This window comes from Mytilus galloprovincialis, chromosome 3 (assembly GCF_965363235.1).
Source record: "Mytilus galloprovincialis chromosome 3, xbMytGall1.hap1.1, whole genome shotgun sequence".
NCBI classification, from domain to species: Eukaryota; Metazoa; Mollusca; class Bivalvia; order Mytilida; family Mytilidae; genus Mytilus; species Mytilus galloprovincialis.
The window spans coordinates 16,457,395-16,471,452 of record NC_134840.1 but is presented as its reverse complement, the minus strand read 5'-3'; the positions used below and the strand labels follow the sequence as shown (position 1 = coordinate 16,471,452).

At 31.7% G+C, this 14,058-nt stretch overlaps 1 protein-coding gene across 3 annotated transcripts in view; it reads right to left on the bottom strand.

Annotated features, from left to right (window-relative positions):
* The window catches only part of LOC143067272 (uncharacterized), a 121,548-nt gene that overhangs the window by 93,052 nt on the left and 14,438 nt on the right, over positions 1–14,058 (bottom strand). For all 3 annotated transcript variants that reach the window (XM_076240396.1, XM_076240395.1, XM_076240397.1), the window contains 12 exons: positions 13,571–13,719; positions 12,939–13,069; positions 11,934–12,069; positions 11,408–11,476; positions 11,021–11,136; positions 9,566–9,647; positions 4,389–4,556; positions 3,564–3,650; positions 2,522–2,616; positions 1,947–2,054; positions 1,389–1,449; positions 225–332 (listed from right to left, as the gene is read on the bottom strand). In XM_076240396.1, the coding sequence (XP_076096511.1) occupies positions 225–332; positions 1,389–1,449; positions 1,947–2,054; positions 2,522–2,616; positions 3,564–3,650; positions 4,389–4,556; positions 9,566–9,647; positions 11,021–11,136; positions 11,408–11,476; positions 11,934–12,069; positions 12,939–13,069; positions 13,571–13,719 (1,310 nt within the window). The remainder of the gene's footprint in view (positions 1–224; positions 333–1,388; positions 1,450–1,946; positions 2,055–2,521; positions 2,617–3,563; positions 3,651–4,388; positions 4,557–9,565; positions 9,648–11,020; positions 11,137–11,407; positions 11,477–11,933; positions 12,070–12,938; positions 13,070–13,570; positions 13,720–14,058) is intronic.

The following is a 14,058-nucleotide window of genomic DNA, read 5'->3' as shown; positions in this document are numbered from 1 at the left end:
TTTACTGTGTGTACTTTATAAAACAAATTGTACTGTGTGTACTGTCTAAATCGAAATTTACTATGTGTATTTTATAAAACTAATTGTACTGTGAGTACTTTATAAAACTAATTGTACTGTGTGTATTATGGCATTTATTGTCTAGCAATATATACCTTACATTGTTACATTGATACCAACAAACTATTTGAAAATAAGCATCTGTTCTCTTATTCATTCCTTACTTCTACAAATGCTGTATAAAATGGAAACAAAGCAGGAGCTTGAAAGTATTTTTCAATGATGCCATTTCTTCGGAAGTCTGCTATTTTGGCCACCAGTCCTGTGCTGATCTGTAAGTGTGATATATATCATATATATATATATATATATGTATATATAGACAATGATAGACAATGATAGCTAAATGCCCGAAAAATTATAAACAAATTATTGATCTCTTTGATCTTTTGAGTTTGCCATCTAATATATAGGACTTTCCGTTTTAAATTTTCATCGGAGTTCGGTATTTTTGTTATTTGACCTTTCTTTTACCTATCTAAAACCAGAAGATCTGTTCTTACATCTTACTGCCCCTGTTCTAAATTACAATCAGAGAGCTTCTCTAATTAACGTAATTTAGAAATATGCTACCGTAGTAGTGTTAAACAGTTCTATTATAGAACAGTTTTAGCGCAGATCATTCTGACAGCTCTAAAAAGAGTTTAGAACTGATTAAAGTTAGTAGTTATGTCGTGGTAAATGTCAATGCATTGATTCCCTATTTCTTTGTCACAATTCCAACCTCTTCTGGTTTTTTCTAAACTCCTTAGCAAATCAATGAACGTCATTACTTAAGCAGCAACTGATTGCCATTTGATACATCTGCCCACACACCGTGTTTTTTTAAGGTAGGGTTTCTGTTTTCGATTTTGTTTTCCCTTCAGAAATGATGTTGCTTGTCATTCTTTGACATATTATTTGCGAATGACCCTTGATTTCCTTACAAAGACACTGAATATAAAACTGTAGAATATCAAACAATTATAAAATAAAGTCATCACAATTTAACAGTAACATCTCGCTATGCAATTTTAGTTGATAGTGAACTTGAACAGTTGCATACCCAACAGATGTAAAATATACTTACCCTACCCAAACAGAGTATCTTAACTATTTCAGGGAGATACTTTAGCTTTCAGTGTTATTTGATGGGCACCACATGTGGAGCAGGACCTGCTGACTTGACCGAAGGACCGGAGCTCACCCCCGGTATTTGTTACTTTTAGTATCTTTTACATGAGATAAATTCGTGCTTGTATGATATAACAACCCTTTTTTAAGGTCATTTATAATTCTTTCAGCATTTCGGCATCTTTTGTAACTTTTTGCACCTAATTTATATTTACCTGTAAATGATGTCCTGGGTTCGTTTCGTGTATTGCTAAAGACATAAAATCTATTGTTACCCTGAATAATAAAAGCTACGCATATTTATATCATTAAAGAGATCAACATGTTTGAGTTTGCTATTTGACTTCATTTGATATAGAAAAAATATATAACACCACTGGTGTAAACTAAACAGAATTGGTTTACTTTGCCAATGGACAATTCCATGAGTGGATTTGCTACATTGATTTCAAAATGGAAAAACAGTATTTCTGAATATATTAACAAATTAAGATTTTATCAATAAAGGCAACAGTAGTATATCAATGTTCAAAACTCATAAATCGATAGAAAAAAACAAATCCGGGTCACAAACCAAAACCGAGGGAAACGCAAGATATCAGTGAAAACTAAAACGATTAGATCTTTGTCATAACAATAAGTGTTATGATACTTCTCAGAATTTTCATTAAGACCTTATTTTTGTATTGTTATATGTGAACCGAATCAAAATTAAACTTTCGTATTCGTATGCATCTTCATATTTAGAAAATCGGATACCCGTTATAACGTACATTTCATCAGGATGCATAAGGTTAACTTGGAATACACCTGGCCTAGACCCGTCAGCTGTTCCTGTCAAGTACTGCCCGCCTGGCCCATCATTAGGCATTGGTCGTACCCTGTGTAAAGAAGATATTAAATGAGCGCACAAGCATCACTGAAGAGACATTCATAGTCACATCTCGTGCAATACAGTTTGTGACATAAATTTTGTTTTACCAACTTTTAAATGACATGAAATATTGAAATTGTACTAGCGTCAAGAATAAATTTCAATACAAATGCTATTTCAATATTAATATAAAAGTGTATTGAAAGAAATTGGGATAATTATCTTTTATTACGCTTATCACATAAGAAATGTTACATTTTGAACAATTTTATACTTTTTAAGATCCTTACGTCGTTTGATATCGAAATGACTTTTTAATTATATGAAGACGATATCGACAAACAAGCATCAATAATAGGCTGATTGTAAAATGTCATATATTTTTACTGCATTATTGAACTTATGTCTTCATATATTTTGATACTATTCTGATTTTCTTATTTATCCTCAAGTTTGATTTTAAAATATACTTACTCCACTGGAAGGTCTGGTAAGTTCTTGAACATAAGTGGTAGTTTTGGTTCTATTTCCTCATGTATAATGTGGTTGAATCTGGCTAAAATGTCTGCCTTAAAAATGTAAGAACTTTAACTAACACATATATCTGTTGGGAAGTACATGTTGCTTCATGTGTTCACCTTTGGAATTTTTTTTATAGTCAGCAGTATAACTGAGGTAAATTTTTCACGTGTTTCCGCTTGTTAGCGATTCCTTAGACTTTCGAATGTTTTAAATGTTTCGATTTTTTTTAAATACCCTCTTGAAGTTTAAAGTCATATGAAACCTCAAATTTAAAAAAAGAATTAAGCATAAATTTTTTATAACTAAATGATTAGATTTCTTTATAAAACCTGAAGAAAATTCTTTGATTTGTGCACATTTAGATAAAGTTTACTTTTTTAATTGCTTGCTTCCAGGAAGCAATTCGCCGACATATTTTCCGTATGCAAAAGGACCTTAGCGTGACCCGTCCTGTAAAAATCCGGTGATCGCAATATGCATGGATCTCTCATTTAAATAAACTATTATCTGATTGTACACGTTATACACGTGCTCAATATCCATGTTCCTTTGTTGATTGCTTACTATAAGGTGGCTATCGGTAAACTACGGCTTCAAAACACGGCAAATAATTAGCCGCCATATTTTCACATAATAACAGACAGAGAGAAAAAAAATTGAAGATTATACGATATGATTGCGTAAAAAATGATAAAATCGTGCACAGAAGACTAAGTTTATGATAAATACATGCATTGATTCAAGAATTGAATAAACATTATGTTTTACCAGTCACTCGTTTCATATGACTTTAATGCATTTTCCTATGTTTGCCAAATATTTGGTAATAAAGTTCTGGCAACTATTACGTTAAAGATTTTCTTGTTTTTCCAAAGCCACTTGAATTTAATGTTATAATACACAGCTACAATAGATACTATGAGAAGTCTATTGCTATACTTCTAGACTAGACATGGACTTCTGATACTTTTCTATTGTTTATGATTAATATTACCCCTGTTTTAAGATGAAATCTGGTGTCATTTTTGATGGTATCAAACGCTTCCTTAACAGACCCATGTAAGCCTAGTTTGGCCATTATCTGAAAAAAAACATAGCATGCACAAGCATTTTTTTTTTATACTATTCATATAAATAAATTACTAATTAAAACTTTCATTGCATTTTCGGTTTTGCATTTAAGTTCCACTAAATATTGTGTAAAATCACAAACCTCGACATTCATTTTTATTTTAATCGTTGATACAGTGTAAAGAAGAAGAATGTTATTTAACTGGTCCTTCATTTTAAGAAATCAAAAAATGGAATATCAAATTCTATGTCTGAAAGTCATAGCACTACCCTTTTCTTAAATTTCTTACAGTTTTTGGATTGAAATAGATATTTTTCGATAAATATGTAGCGCAACTGACAACCACTTAACGATGATTTGAATACCTACGCCGGAAAAAACCTTAGTTCTTACTTTAAAATACACATGTGTATATCATTTTGTCAGCAGTTTGGATATTTCCGTCATTCTTAGGTTCATACTAAACTTTTCCATATATTTCTTATCAGGAAAATCAAAGTAAAAACATTCAAATGTAATTACTTAAAGTTTTTCATGAAGATACATCATTCTTAGATAACAAAAATATTGTTTAAGATTTAGAGGCATAAATAGGGTGGAGTGTCCTTCTGAGTAGTCTATGATCTCGATATTACAATCACAGCTATCTTTTTTCAATACATGCTTTAGACAGCTGCCACAAACAGTATGAAATAAGAAGATCTGGCATGATTGAGGCTAAAGTTGGATTGTTAATATCTAGTTCACCTTTTTCATTTCCTTGGATATTCTTTCCACTTCATCCAATCCTTTTTGGTGAACTTCATCAGGTGTGAGTGGCAAAGACAGGTGCCACTGTAGAACTGACGTATAATAATGTGAACCTCTGTCCCAACCGCTGACACCATAACTGTCTCGAAGATGTTGAAAATAATCCTTAAAATAAAAAAAATAAAAAATGATTGTTTGAATTTTCTAATGAAAGATAACTATTTAACAAATGAACTATACATGCTTTGAGGAAAAAGTGTGTCTTTAACTGAAATTAAGCGGGTTTGTTGTCACATAAGCAAATACACTGTTAGCTTTGCGGTAATACACAAAAGGACACAAAAAATATAAATTAAATGATTTCTGAAACAATCTATTTTTCGAAACGCATATATGTATGTACATATATGTATATGCAAGTCTAAATTGAAAACTACGTTCAAACCTATGATTGCGTTGAATAATCAAAGAGCTGAAAGCTCTGAAGAAAAATGACGCCACTGTCTCTAATATTGGGATAGTTTTTATGGAAGTCTTGATTTTCACATACCGTAATTAGTTTAACAATGCAACATGTCTCGTAAGCATATAATTGATATTCGTATATGTGTGTGTGTGAAGTGAAGGTGCCAACTGGCTGGGGTTTTTTTTAAGACAAATGAATAGGTCAAGACTACCTGAATTGTACAAATAAATACCGTAGAAAGGCTTCTATATTTCTCACTGGCACATAGGCTGAATCCGGGTCCGTTCGCGCCATTCACGTTTGCACCAACTCATGTTCGCCCCCTTTCACTTTCACACCCTACATGTTCGCAACTAATCTTAATTGGTTTTGTGTTTAATAACTCTGTAAGCAAGTGTTTTCTTATAAGTATAATTGTGGTCATTGTCTCAAAATAAAGTGAGACAGCATTTTTTTTTTTGTGTTGAATAAATCTTAATCATGTTTTGGATAGCGTATTGTTAAAGATAATAATAATCGTTTCTAAATAAAGTGGTATTTTGTCAACGTTTTATTTAGCGTTGAATAACTCTTAGTCATGTTTTGGTTAGTGTATTGCTATACTTTGTTTCATTGACCTCTTTCATAATGAAGTGAGATTCTGACTATTTTTTTTCTGTGTGTTGAATAAATTTTATCATGTTTTGGTTATAATAGTGGATTGCTATATTTTGGTTCCTATATTTTATTGTTTTGTTGTTTCAGATCAAAGGGCTTAAAAACAATTATTTTTTGTGTTTTTCCTTTAAAATCTTCAATGTTTTACTCATATCAAGCTAAAAATGCATTCAGTATTTACACCAAAGCAATTTAAAACAACAATCATGATTTTCCAATTATTCAACTTGAATTTGAATTAAAATTGGACGCGAATGAGTAGAGTGCGAACGGACCTTGGGTGTGAACGTGCGAGGTGCGAAAGTGTATTGGGCGCAAACAGACCTGATACCACATAGTCTGAACCCCCTTCTCCCACAAAATATGATGTAAATTAAAAACAAATTGTTCAGAGAACAATTGAAGTCTTTCCACTAGAAAAGATCTATTTTCATATTGAAATATGAAAAATCAGTTTAAAATGTTAGTTCCTATGGCTTTATGACGTCCTATTAACCTATGACCTTGACCTCAATTTCAAGGTCACAAACCATGGACCTTGAATCAAAATATCCTAGGTCTTTAATATGTTTGGTTAATGAGTACTACCACTTGACGCGTAATTTTAAATGTAAGATGGACAAAAACTCCCTTTTATTGTATGCGCAGCCTTTCAACCAAAATATACAAGTAAGGACATGTCGCAACTAATAATTTATGAAAAATTATTTGTCAAAATGTCATACAGTATTTGAAAAGAAGTGAAAATAAGCCAAAATCAAAATTTATAATATGACCTTGACCTTTGACATTGACCTCATTTTCATTTTTAGTACCAATGACCTCATGAAGACCCTAGGTCTCTATCAGTTATGGTTTACCAGTTGAAAATGCATATTGCTTGAATCAAATGAAAAAGGGGGAATAACTCTCATATGGAGTCCCCATAGAGCTATGGTTCAAACGAATATTCTTATCCTAAATATGTAACGAGCAATTTGGTAAAATAAAATCTTTTACGGTTACGAAGGAGAGGTGGCCACAAGAAAAACAGTGTTTGGGGAGATAACTCTTACAACGTAATGTATTTTGTTATAATTACATTTGATATATGTTTCATTATAATACTTTATTCTGATTGGCTAACTGCACATCACATGTTATTCCTCAAGCAATTGCATCACTCAATAAAACTTTTCATTCATGATAACACGTGGTCCCACACAAGATGCACAGATGAATTGAATAAAAAAGTTATAAAATTCGTGTTTTCATGATCCTAGCTAAAAAAAAGTAATTATAAGTATTGAATGTTTCTTTTTGTAACCTCATAGGGTTGCAAAAGCGTTGACCGTGTGCACATTTTTAGAATGAAGCGCTTACGCGCTTCATACAAAAAGTACTTCGGTCAACGCGTTTACACCTCAATGAATTTACAAAAGAAAGCATTCAATACTTAAATGCAGTTGTAAATTTTTAAAGCAAAAAGAGTTAATACTAACTTTCACTTTTTTGGATGTTCATGTACATTTTGAATGTATTTATTTTTCTCAACTACATGAATTTTTTGGTGTATTTTTAATGATATATATGAGTAGTCCAAATAATTATTACGTCTGGCAAGGCTTTTTAAATTTTATTCTGGGACACCTTCCGGCTTCCTATGACCACAAGGCTTATGTTAATTTTTTTCTGGGACGCCTTCTTAGGAAGCCTTCCTACGAACGTCTTAGGAAGGCGTCCCAGAAAAAAATAAAATAGCCTTATTGGATATTTTTATGCATTATTTAACCAGTTAAGTCTTTTACAGGATTGTTTGTTTAATGCTGTTTAAACATTACTGAAAAAAAACCACCTTAAATTTGCTAATTATTTGGCATGAAAGTTTGATTTATTGAAAGGGACTCATAGTTTTTCATTTAATTTTAATAATTGTCTAATGGTTAAAACAATAGCTTCGTTGTTTACTTTTATACACAACAACATATTCACTTTGGTCTCGTTGTTTACCTAATATTCACTATGTACTTGGTAACAGTTATTAATTAATTGAATAGAAAATATTATAATAAATATTATTGGAAGCCGAATTGACGTCAAATAGGTGCCGATTTGACTAGATGCCAATTTAACCAGGTGCCGACTTGACTTGTACGTTTCAATTCCTCTGCGATCGTTTGCGGTATTTTCTTGAGAAAGCCTATTTTCCATCATCAAAGAGAAGAAGAAACTGCTTGAAATGATTCCCGAACGCTTCGTGATTGTTAAAATAAGTTTAATTCACTCAAAAAACAATTTTAAAACTTGCGATGTTTAAACAGGAAGTTTCAAAAGCACGTGTAAAAGAAGAAATTAACCGGTGAGAGTGGAAATCCGTACATAACATATATCATTATAGTACGACTTTTAAAGCAAAACAGTTTCATCCTTTTGTAAAACAGTCTTTAATATACCTATCACATTAATGTTTGAAGGGTCTTAAGCTTATTCAAACCATATAAGTCGGTATGAAACACCAAAACGGAATGATAATAACCGATTACGTTTTGTAGTTTACAAAATTCTGGACTGGTTCCTGTCAAACTACAACACTTTCTTCGACTGTAGTGGAATACAAACAGAAACCAGTTAGTTTGTAAACTGGTTCCTGGCTGATTACTACACAATGCTCATGCATAATGATAACACAAGCACATTCCTCCAGTTTGTATTGAAATTAGTAAATACGAAACCAAGCGAGGTAGGCAGAGAAATCAGGTCGGCAGTTATGGAACAATGACTGCGTCATTTTCCAAAAACGGCAATTGTTTTACGTGTGCATGTAAAACAAATTTCGTTGTAGAAGGGTCTAAATACGCACAACCAACATTTTCCAAAAGACAAAAAAGTGAAAAAGTATATATAAACAAAACGCATTTGACTAACAGGTCGAACAACTGATGTTCTTTAACCCTGCTGAATGCCATTGGCGATCCAAATAAAATTGATCACAAGATGTAACAAAATGGATCTATATATAAATTTAATACTAAACAGAAAACAATAAACTTGTGGCCAAGATGGTATGCCACAAACATAAGGTGTCAAAAATATTTAGTACACCAGATCCGGATTTCGACAATAAATGTCTCTTCAGTGATACAATATTATATGTTATTCAGTTCTCAGACAGGGTATATACTGTGACATTCCCGGCTTAGAGTTTATATCCCCTGAGCCGAAGGCGAAGGGGATATAAGCCCTAAGCCGGGAATGTCACAGTATATACCCTTTCTGAGACCTGAATTACACATATATTACGGATTACCCCTGACTTAATGTTATTTTCCAGTGCAGGTATTTGTTGACAACACATATATATTGAAAAACCCAACCTGATATGTTCGGCATACGTGAAGGATTTTCTAATTTGCTGTGAACACAATTTTATCGTGTATGTAATAATTTATAATAACACTTTTAACATTAAATTTAAGTATTAAAAGTGTAAATTGCGTGATTTTGTATCAAAAATGTATTATTGACTGAAGCACGTCATTATTTTCCCTCAGTGAGCCTCTGACAGTCTGATAGCTTTTGACTACGTCACATAGTAACCGGTGTTATGATGACGTTTTTGAGGTTCCAATTGGGGACAAAAACGTCGTATATACCCCGGCAGTTTCCTGAATATATACTGACATCTCTGTGTTGTTATCCAATCACAAACCTCGACACATTTGTAATCCGTAATATATATATATGTATAGTGCATCGGTTTTGTTTCGACATCCAAATGAAACACATTTAATACAGGTCTAAATAGTTGCAGTGCGCCGGTTGCCTGAAGACTACAATGCTTTACAAGTCTACAACAGCTACTCCATTAACAGGTTTTTTTCATCATCCATGAGTATCTTTACGCATATAAAACAGGTTGTACACCTGGCTTTAAATTTCATTTTCAGCATTATACATCAAAAAATACAACCAGGAAAAGAAAAGCAAATATATCCCTTTAAGACAATACTTGGGTATGAACTCATGTTCTATGGAAGTGTTAGTCGCTAGAGTTTATGTACGATACACCTACCGTTGTCAGATATGTTTTAACATCTCTCAATGACTGAAAATATGAGTTAATGGCTGTCTTTGCTCTATTACGTAATTCAGTTCTGAAGTAAACAGACAAAAAGAGACAAAGGTAAATAGAACTATGGCAAAAAATAAAAACGACACTTTAATTTTTTTTAATTTGATCAAGCATTGTGCAATGCTAATCACAACATTTTAATAGAATTATATAAGTCTCGGAAAAAGCAACTGGAACTGGAAAGGATAAGTTGTAATTTCACCAAAGGAACATTTTGTTTTATATATATAGATTATACCGTTGGTTTCCCGTTTGGATGGTTTTACACTAGTAATTCTGGGGCCCTTTATAGCTTGTTATTCTGTTTGAACCAAGGCTCCGTGTTGAAGGCCGTACCTTGACCTATAATGGTGTACTTTTATAAATTGTTATTTGGATGGAGAGTTGTCTCATTGGTACTCATACCACATCTTCCTATATCTATAACATTTTATCATATGAACTCAAAATCGTGCGTGTGCCTTTTGAAGCAAGAAATCATCTAAGAGTCGATAGCACCTACTCAAAGAAAAGTTGATCAATTGCAATATCAGGGTTTGCAAGAAAGTATAAAACTCGAAACTTATAAAAGATTTCTTGAGGATAATTGACAGTCAACTTGAATATAATTAAAAAAATTAACTCGAAATTTTTTAAAGATAATGCGAACGTAATTAAAAGATAACTCAAACTTAGATAAAGATAATCTAACGTTATTTAACAGCAACAAACATATTATAGTTGTAAATTTCATATTATTTTACTGCAGTTTATAATATCAAGTAAGTCCCCACCCCCCTTACAGATTCCTGCAATATTGACTCAATATACTCAATGACTATGTGTATGTTAAATAAAATGTTACCATTTGTTTTCCCTTGGGAGTTTTTGACTTGCCATTTTATAAAGGACTTTCCGTCTTGAATTTCCTTAAAGTTTGGTATTTTTGTTATTTCACTTTTTTCTAACGTAATAAATAGATAACTTAATTAAAGACAATAAATAACTTGAAAATAATTAATGAGTATGTAAAAGATAATAAATGAGTATCTAGAAAGAATTAAACATAACGATAAATCGAATGACTGAATGAAACTAGCTATTTGGAAACGACGTGAATGCGCATTTTGTTACACAAACTTTGATTAAAGACGTTAATCTCTGATCAGAACAAACTTAAACTCGACGTGTAGACAATATATACATTTTGTACGTACAAATACAATATCAGCACAGTGCATACGAACAAAAGAAATATCAAATCGGCTGGTGGATTAAGGAATATCAGGCATTAAAATTTCCTTTTGTTAGAAGTAAAAACTATTTTACTGATTTATTGAATTGAACGTGGTTGCATCTTATGGTATATACTATTATAACATGTACATAATATAAGTCTATGTTAATCAACATTACTTTGTGTTATTCGGTATAGTTGTGATGTTATCTAGTGTGTCGTTAAACGGAGAGTAAAAACTGAAATCCTCTGGTCTGGATGTTATACCATGGTCGATCATAGAAGGTACCTTGAACTAAATAAAATTAGTAAAAATGTAAAACAAAAAGAAACAAAACAAACATGAATTACGATTGAACAAAACTGAGAAGCAGAGGGGTTAATATCACCTGTACTAAAGGAAAACAATTGGGGAAAATGAAAATTTGGTAAACATATTTTTTTTTATTTCATCATAAATGTACTTGAAATCAAATTACAACCGATAAGAAATAAATGAAAACGAAAATGAAGCTAAAATTGAAGGATCTATGCAATTTATATTTGATGTAACTCCGTTTACTTACAATAGAGACGTTGTTATATGTGTTCCCTTGTGAGACTGCTTTCTCAAATCGTGCTTTTATCTGCTGCAGCTAAACTCAGCAAAGAAAACAAAATGAAAATAATTTCCTTAATCTTTGGCTTTTTAAAATATCAAAATTTATGAGAACAGTGAATTTATTAAGATCTGAGAAATATGTACTTCATTTCGAAATTATCCGAACCCCTTCGTGATTAGGTTGAACGTTGTGAAACATATGGTCACAGGTCACAGATATCAATTGATATGTTCAATCTGACGTTGCAACAATCCTGTAATTTTCATTCATTTTTGTTGTAGAAAGAACACAATTTAAAACTACAACTTGACAAAGAAAGAAACATTTGTAAGTTGAATGTTCTATCCATAGGAAGAAATATTTCCGTGATACTTGTTTGTTTACAAATGTTATAAGTATACGTATAAATAATAAAAAAAATACATTTATAAAAAAGTATTTTAAATTAATTGTACAATGATTTGAATATCTCTAGTCATAGTATCCATACCTGCTTCGGGAAGCCTTCTATTCTTGCTATGAAATTTTCAAAATCTCCACGTGTATTTTGGGGTGTTATACTAACTAAATAGTCTGGATCAATGTGTGGTCCTTCAAGAAAATTTATTGGATTCAAAGGATTGTAGCTGAAAACAAAATCAATGTTGTAATCCACAGTTTATACAAAAATCAAAAACCATATGCTGCTAAAAGATGTAACAATGTCAGAAGATCAGAGGTGAAAACTGCTTTTATTTCATATATTTTTCAGTATGTCATAAAATCCTGTTTTGTACATTCGTATCACTATTGTCAAAAACCGTTCGTAAATACTATTTGGAAACTAAGATAGTAAAACTCAGATATACAATATAAAAAAGAAGATGTGGTATGATTGCCAATGAGACAACTGTCCACAAGAGACCAAAATGACACAGACATTAACAACTATAGGTCACCGTACCGCGGCCTTCAACAATGAGCAAAACCAATACCGCATAGTCAGCTATAAAAGGCCCCGATAAGACAATGTAAAACAATTCAAACGAGAAAACTAACGGCCTTATTTATATAAAAAAAAATGAACGAAAAACAAATATGTACCACATAAACAAACGACAACCACTGAATTACAGGCTCCTGACTTGGGACTTCTAACATATACTTCATCGAATGAACTAAACGGTGGTACGTGAATCATTTAATACACCATGTCGTTTACTCTGCATATAATATTCATTTACACATATTTGATACACCATGTCGTTTATTCTGTATATAATATTCATTTACACATGTGTTGTACATTGGTAGCAGACTGGTCAAGTGACAGTCCAGAACGATCTTCCCTACATATAAAAAAGCAATGTATCGTGCCCGAAACACAAATGGGAAAAATATAAAAAGTAGAATCCCTAATATTATTCTATATTCTTCCCCATAGGATTTTTAAGTACTATACTATACTAGTCGATATTAGTATAGATGAGTATCAGTGTCAAAATAATATGCTTACTCTTTCCAGTTATAACCCTCTTGATATGTTTTGAGGAAATTCTCAAATATATCAAAGTCTATTTTATATTTTGCAGATAACGAATTTCTTGGAATAGCCGCAAGTTGTTGAAGATAACCGTCAACAGCATTCTACAAAAGAAACCAACCAGCATGAATTTCGTTTCATAGAAAAATAAACGTATACAAAAATTATGAAAATACAAACTGTTAAAAGTTAAACAGCAAATATGCAATGACAAAGCTTAATGCAACTTTCCTATTTCTTCAAAAATACGGATCTTTGGGTTTAATAATTCTTATTATGATGTATAAACTCCAATTTATATCTGTCTGACTCGTATATATACGGAGAAATATTTTGAATTACTTTGCATATACTAGTACAAAAAGTAAAATAACAAAAAAAACGAACTCCGAGGTAAATTGAAAACGGAAAGTCCCTAATCAAATGGCAAAATCAAAAGCTCAAACACATCAATAATGTAATTACTTTTTTTGGTAAGTTCAAATATGTACATCTAAGTATTTGAATATCTACTGTATAAATATATTGGTGATACCGTTATATAATTTTATCTTCTCTTTGTATTGGTATAGAATCATAACGTATAGTAAAAGAAAGCCTGATACCTTCCACCTATCGAACACATCTAGTGAATAATCGTCGAGTCTGTCGTCATACTTATGTATGTTTATACTAGTGGCGAATTGTGGATTCTCTGAAAACAACCAGTTACTGAAGTCCTGCTGTAACTTATCCAAGTCCTCCTCTAGAGTGCCTGTAGTTAGACATCAAATTTTACTAAATATTGGGTTTATAGTGTAAATAAATTGGGTGAAACTTTTATATCAAAATAACTAGACGTAATGGAATGGTGTTTATTTTAAGTTAATTTTTCAACTCCTTTTTATACACAAGACTTTGGTCGGGTTGTTGTCTCTTTGACATATCTCCCATTTCCATTCTCAATTGTGTTTGTTTTCGTTGCCGTCTTATAATAACTTAATAAGTAAAAACTAAATAAAACTGGCTTCTCAAGTTAGTATATATCCTAATGAAGTTTATCAATTTAAAATCTGTGAGTGTTTTATATCTTGTTGTTGTAAAATAAAGAGAT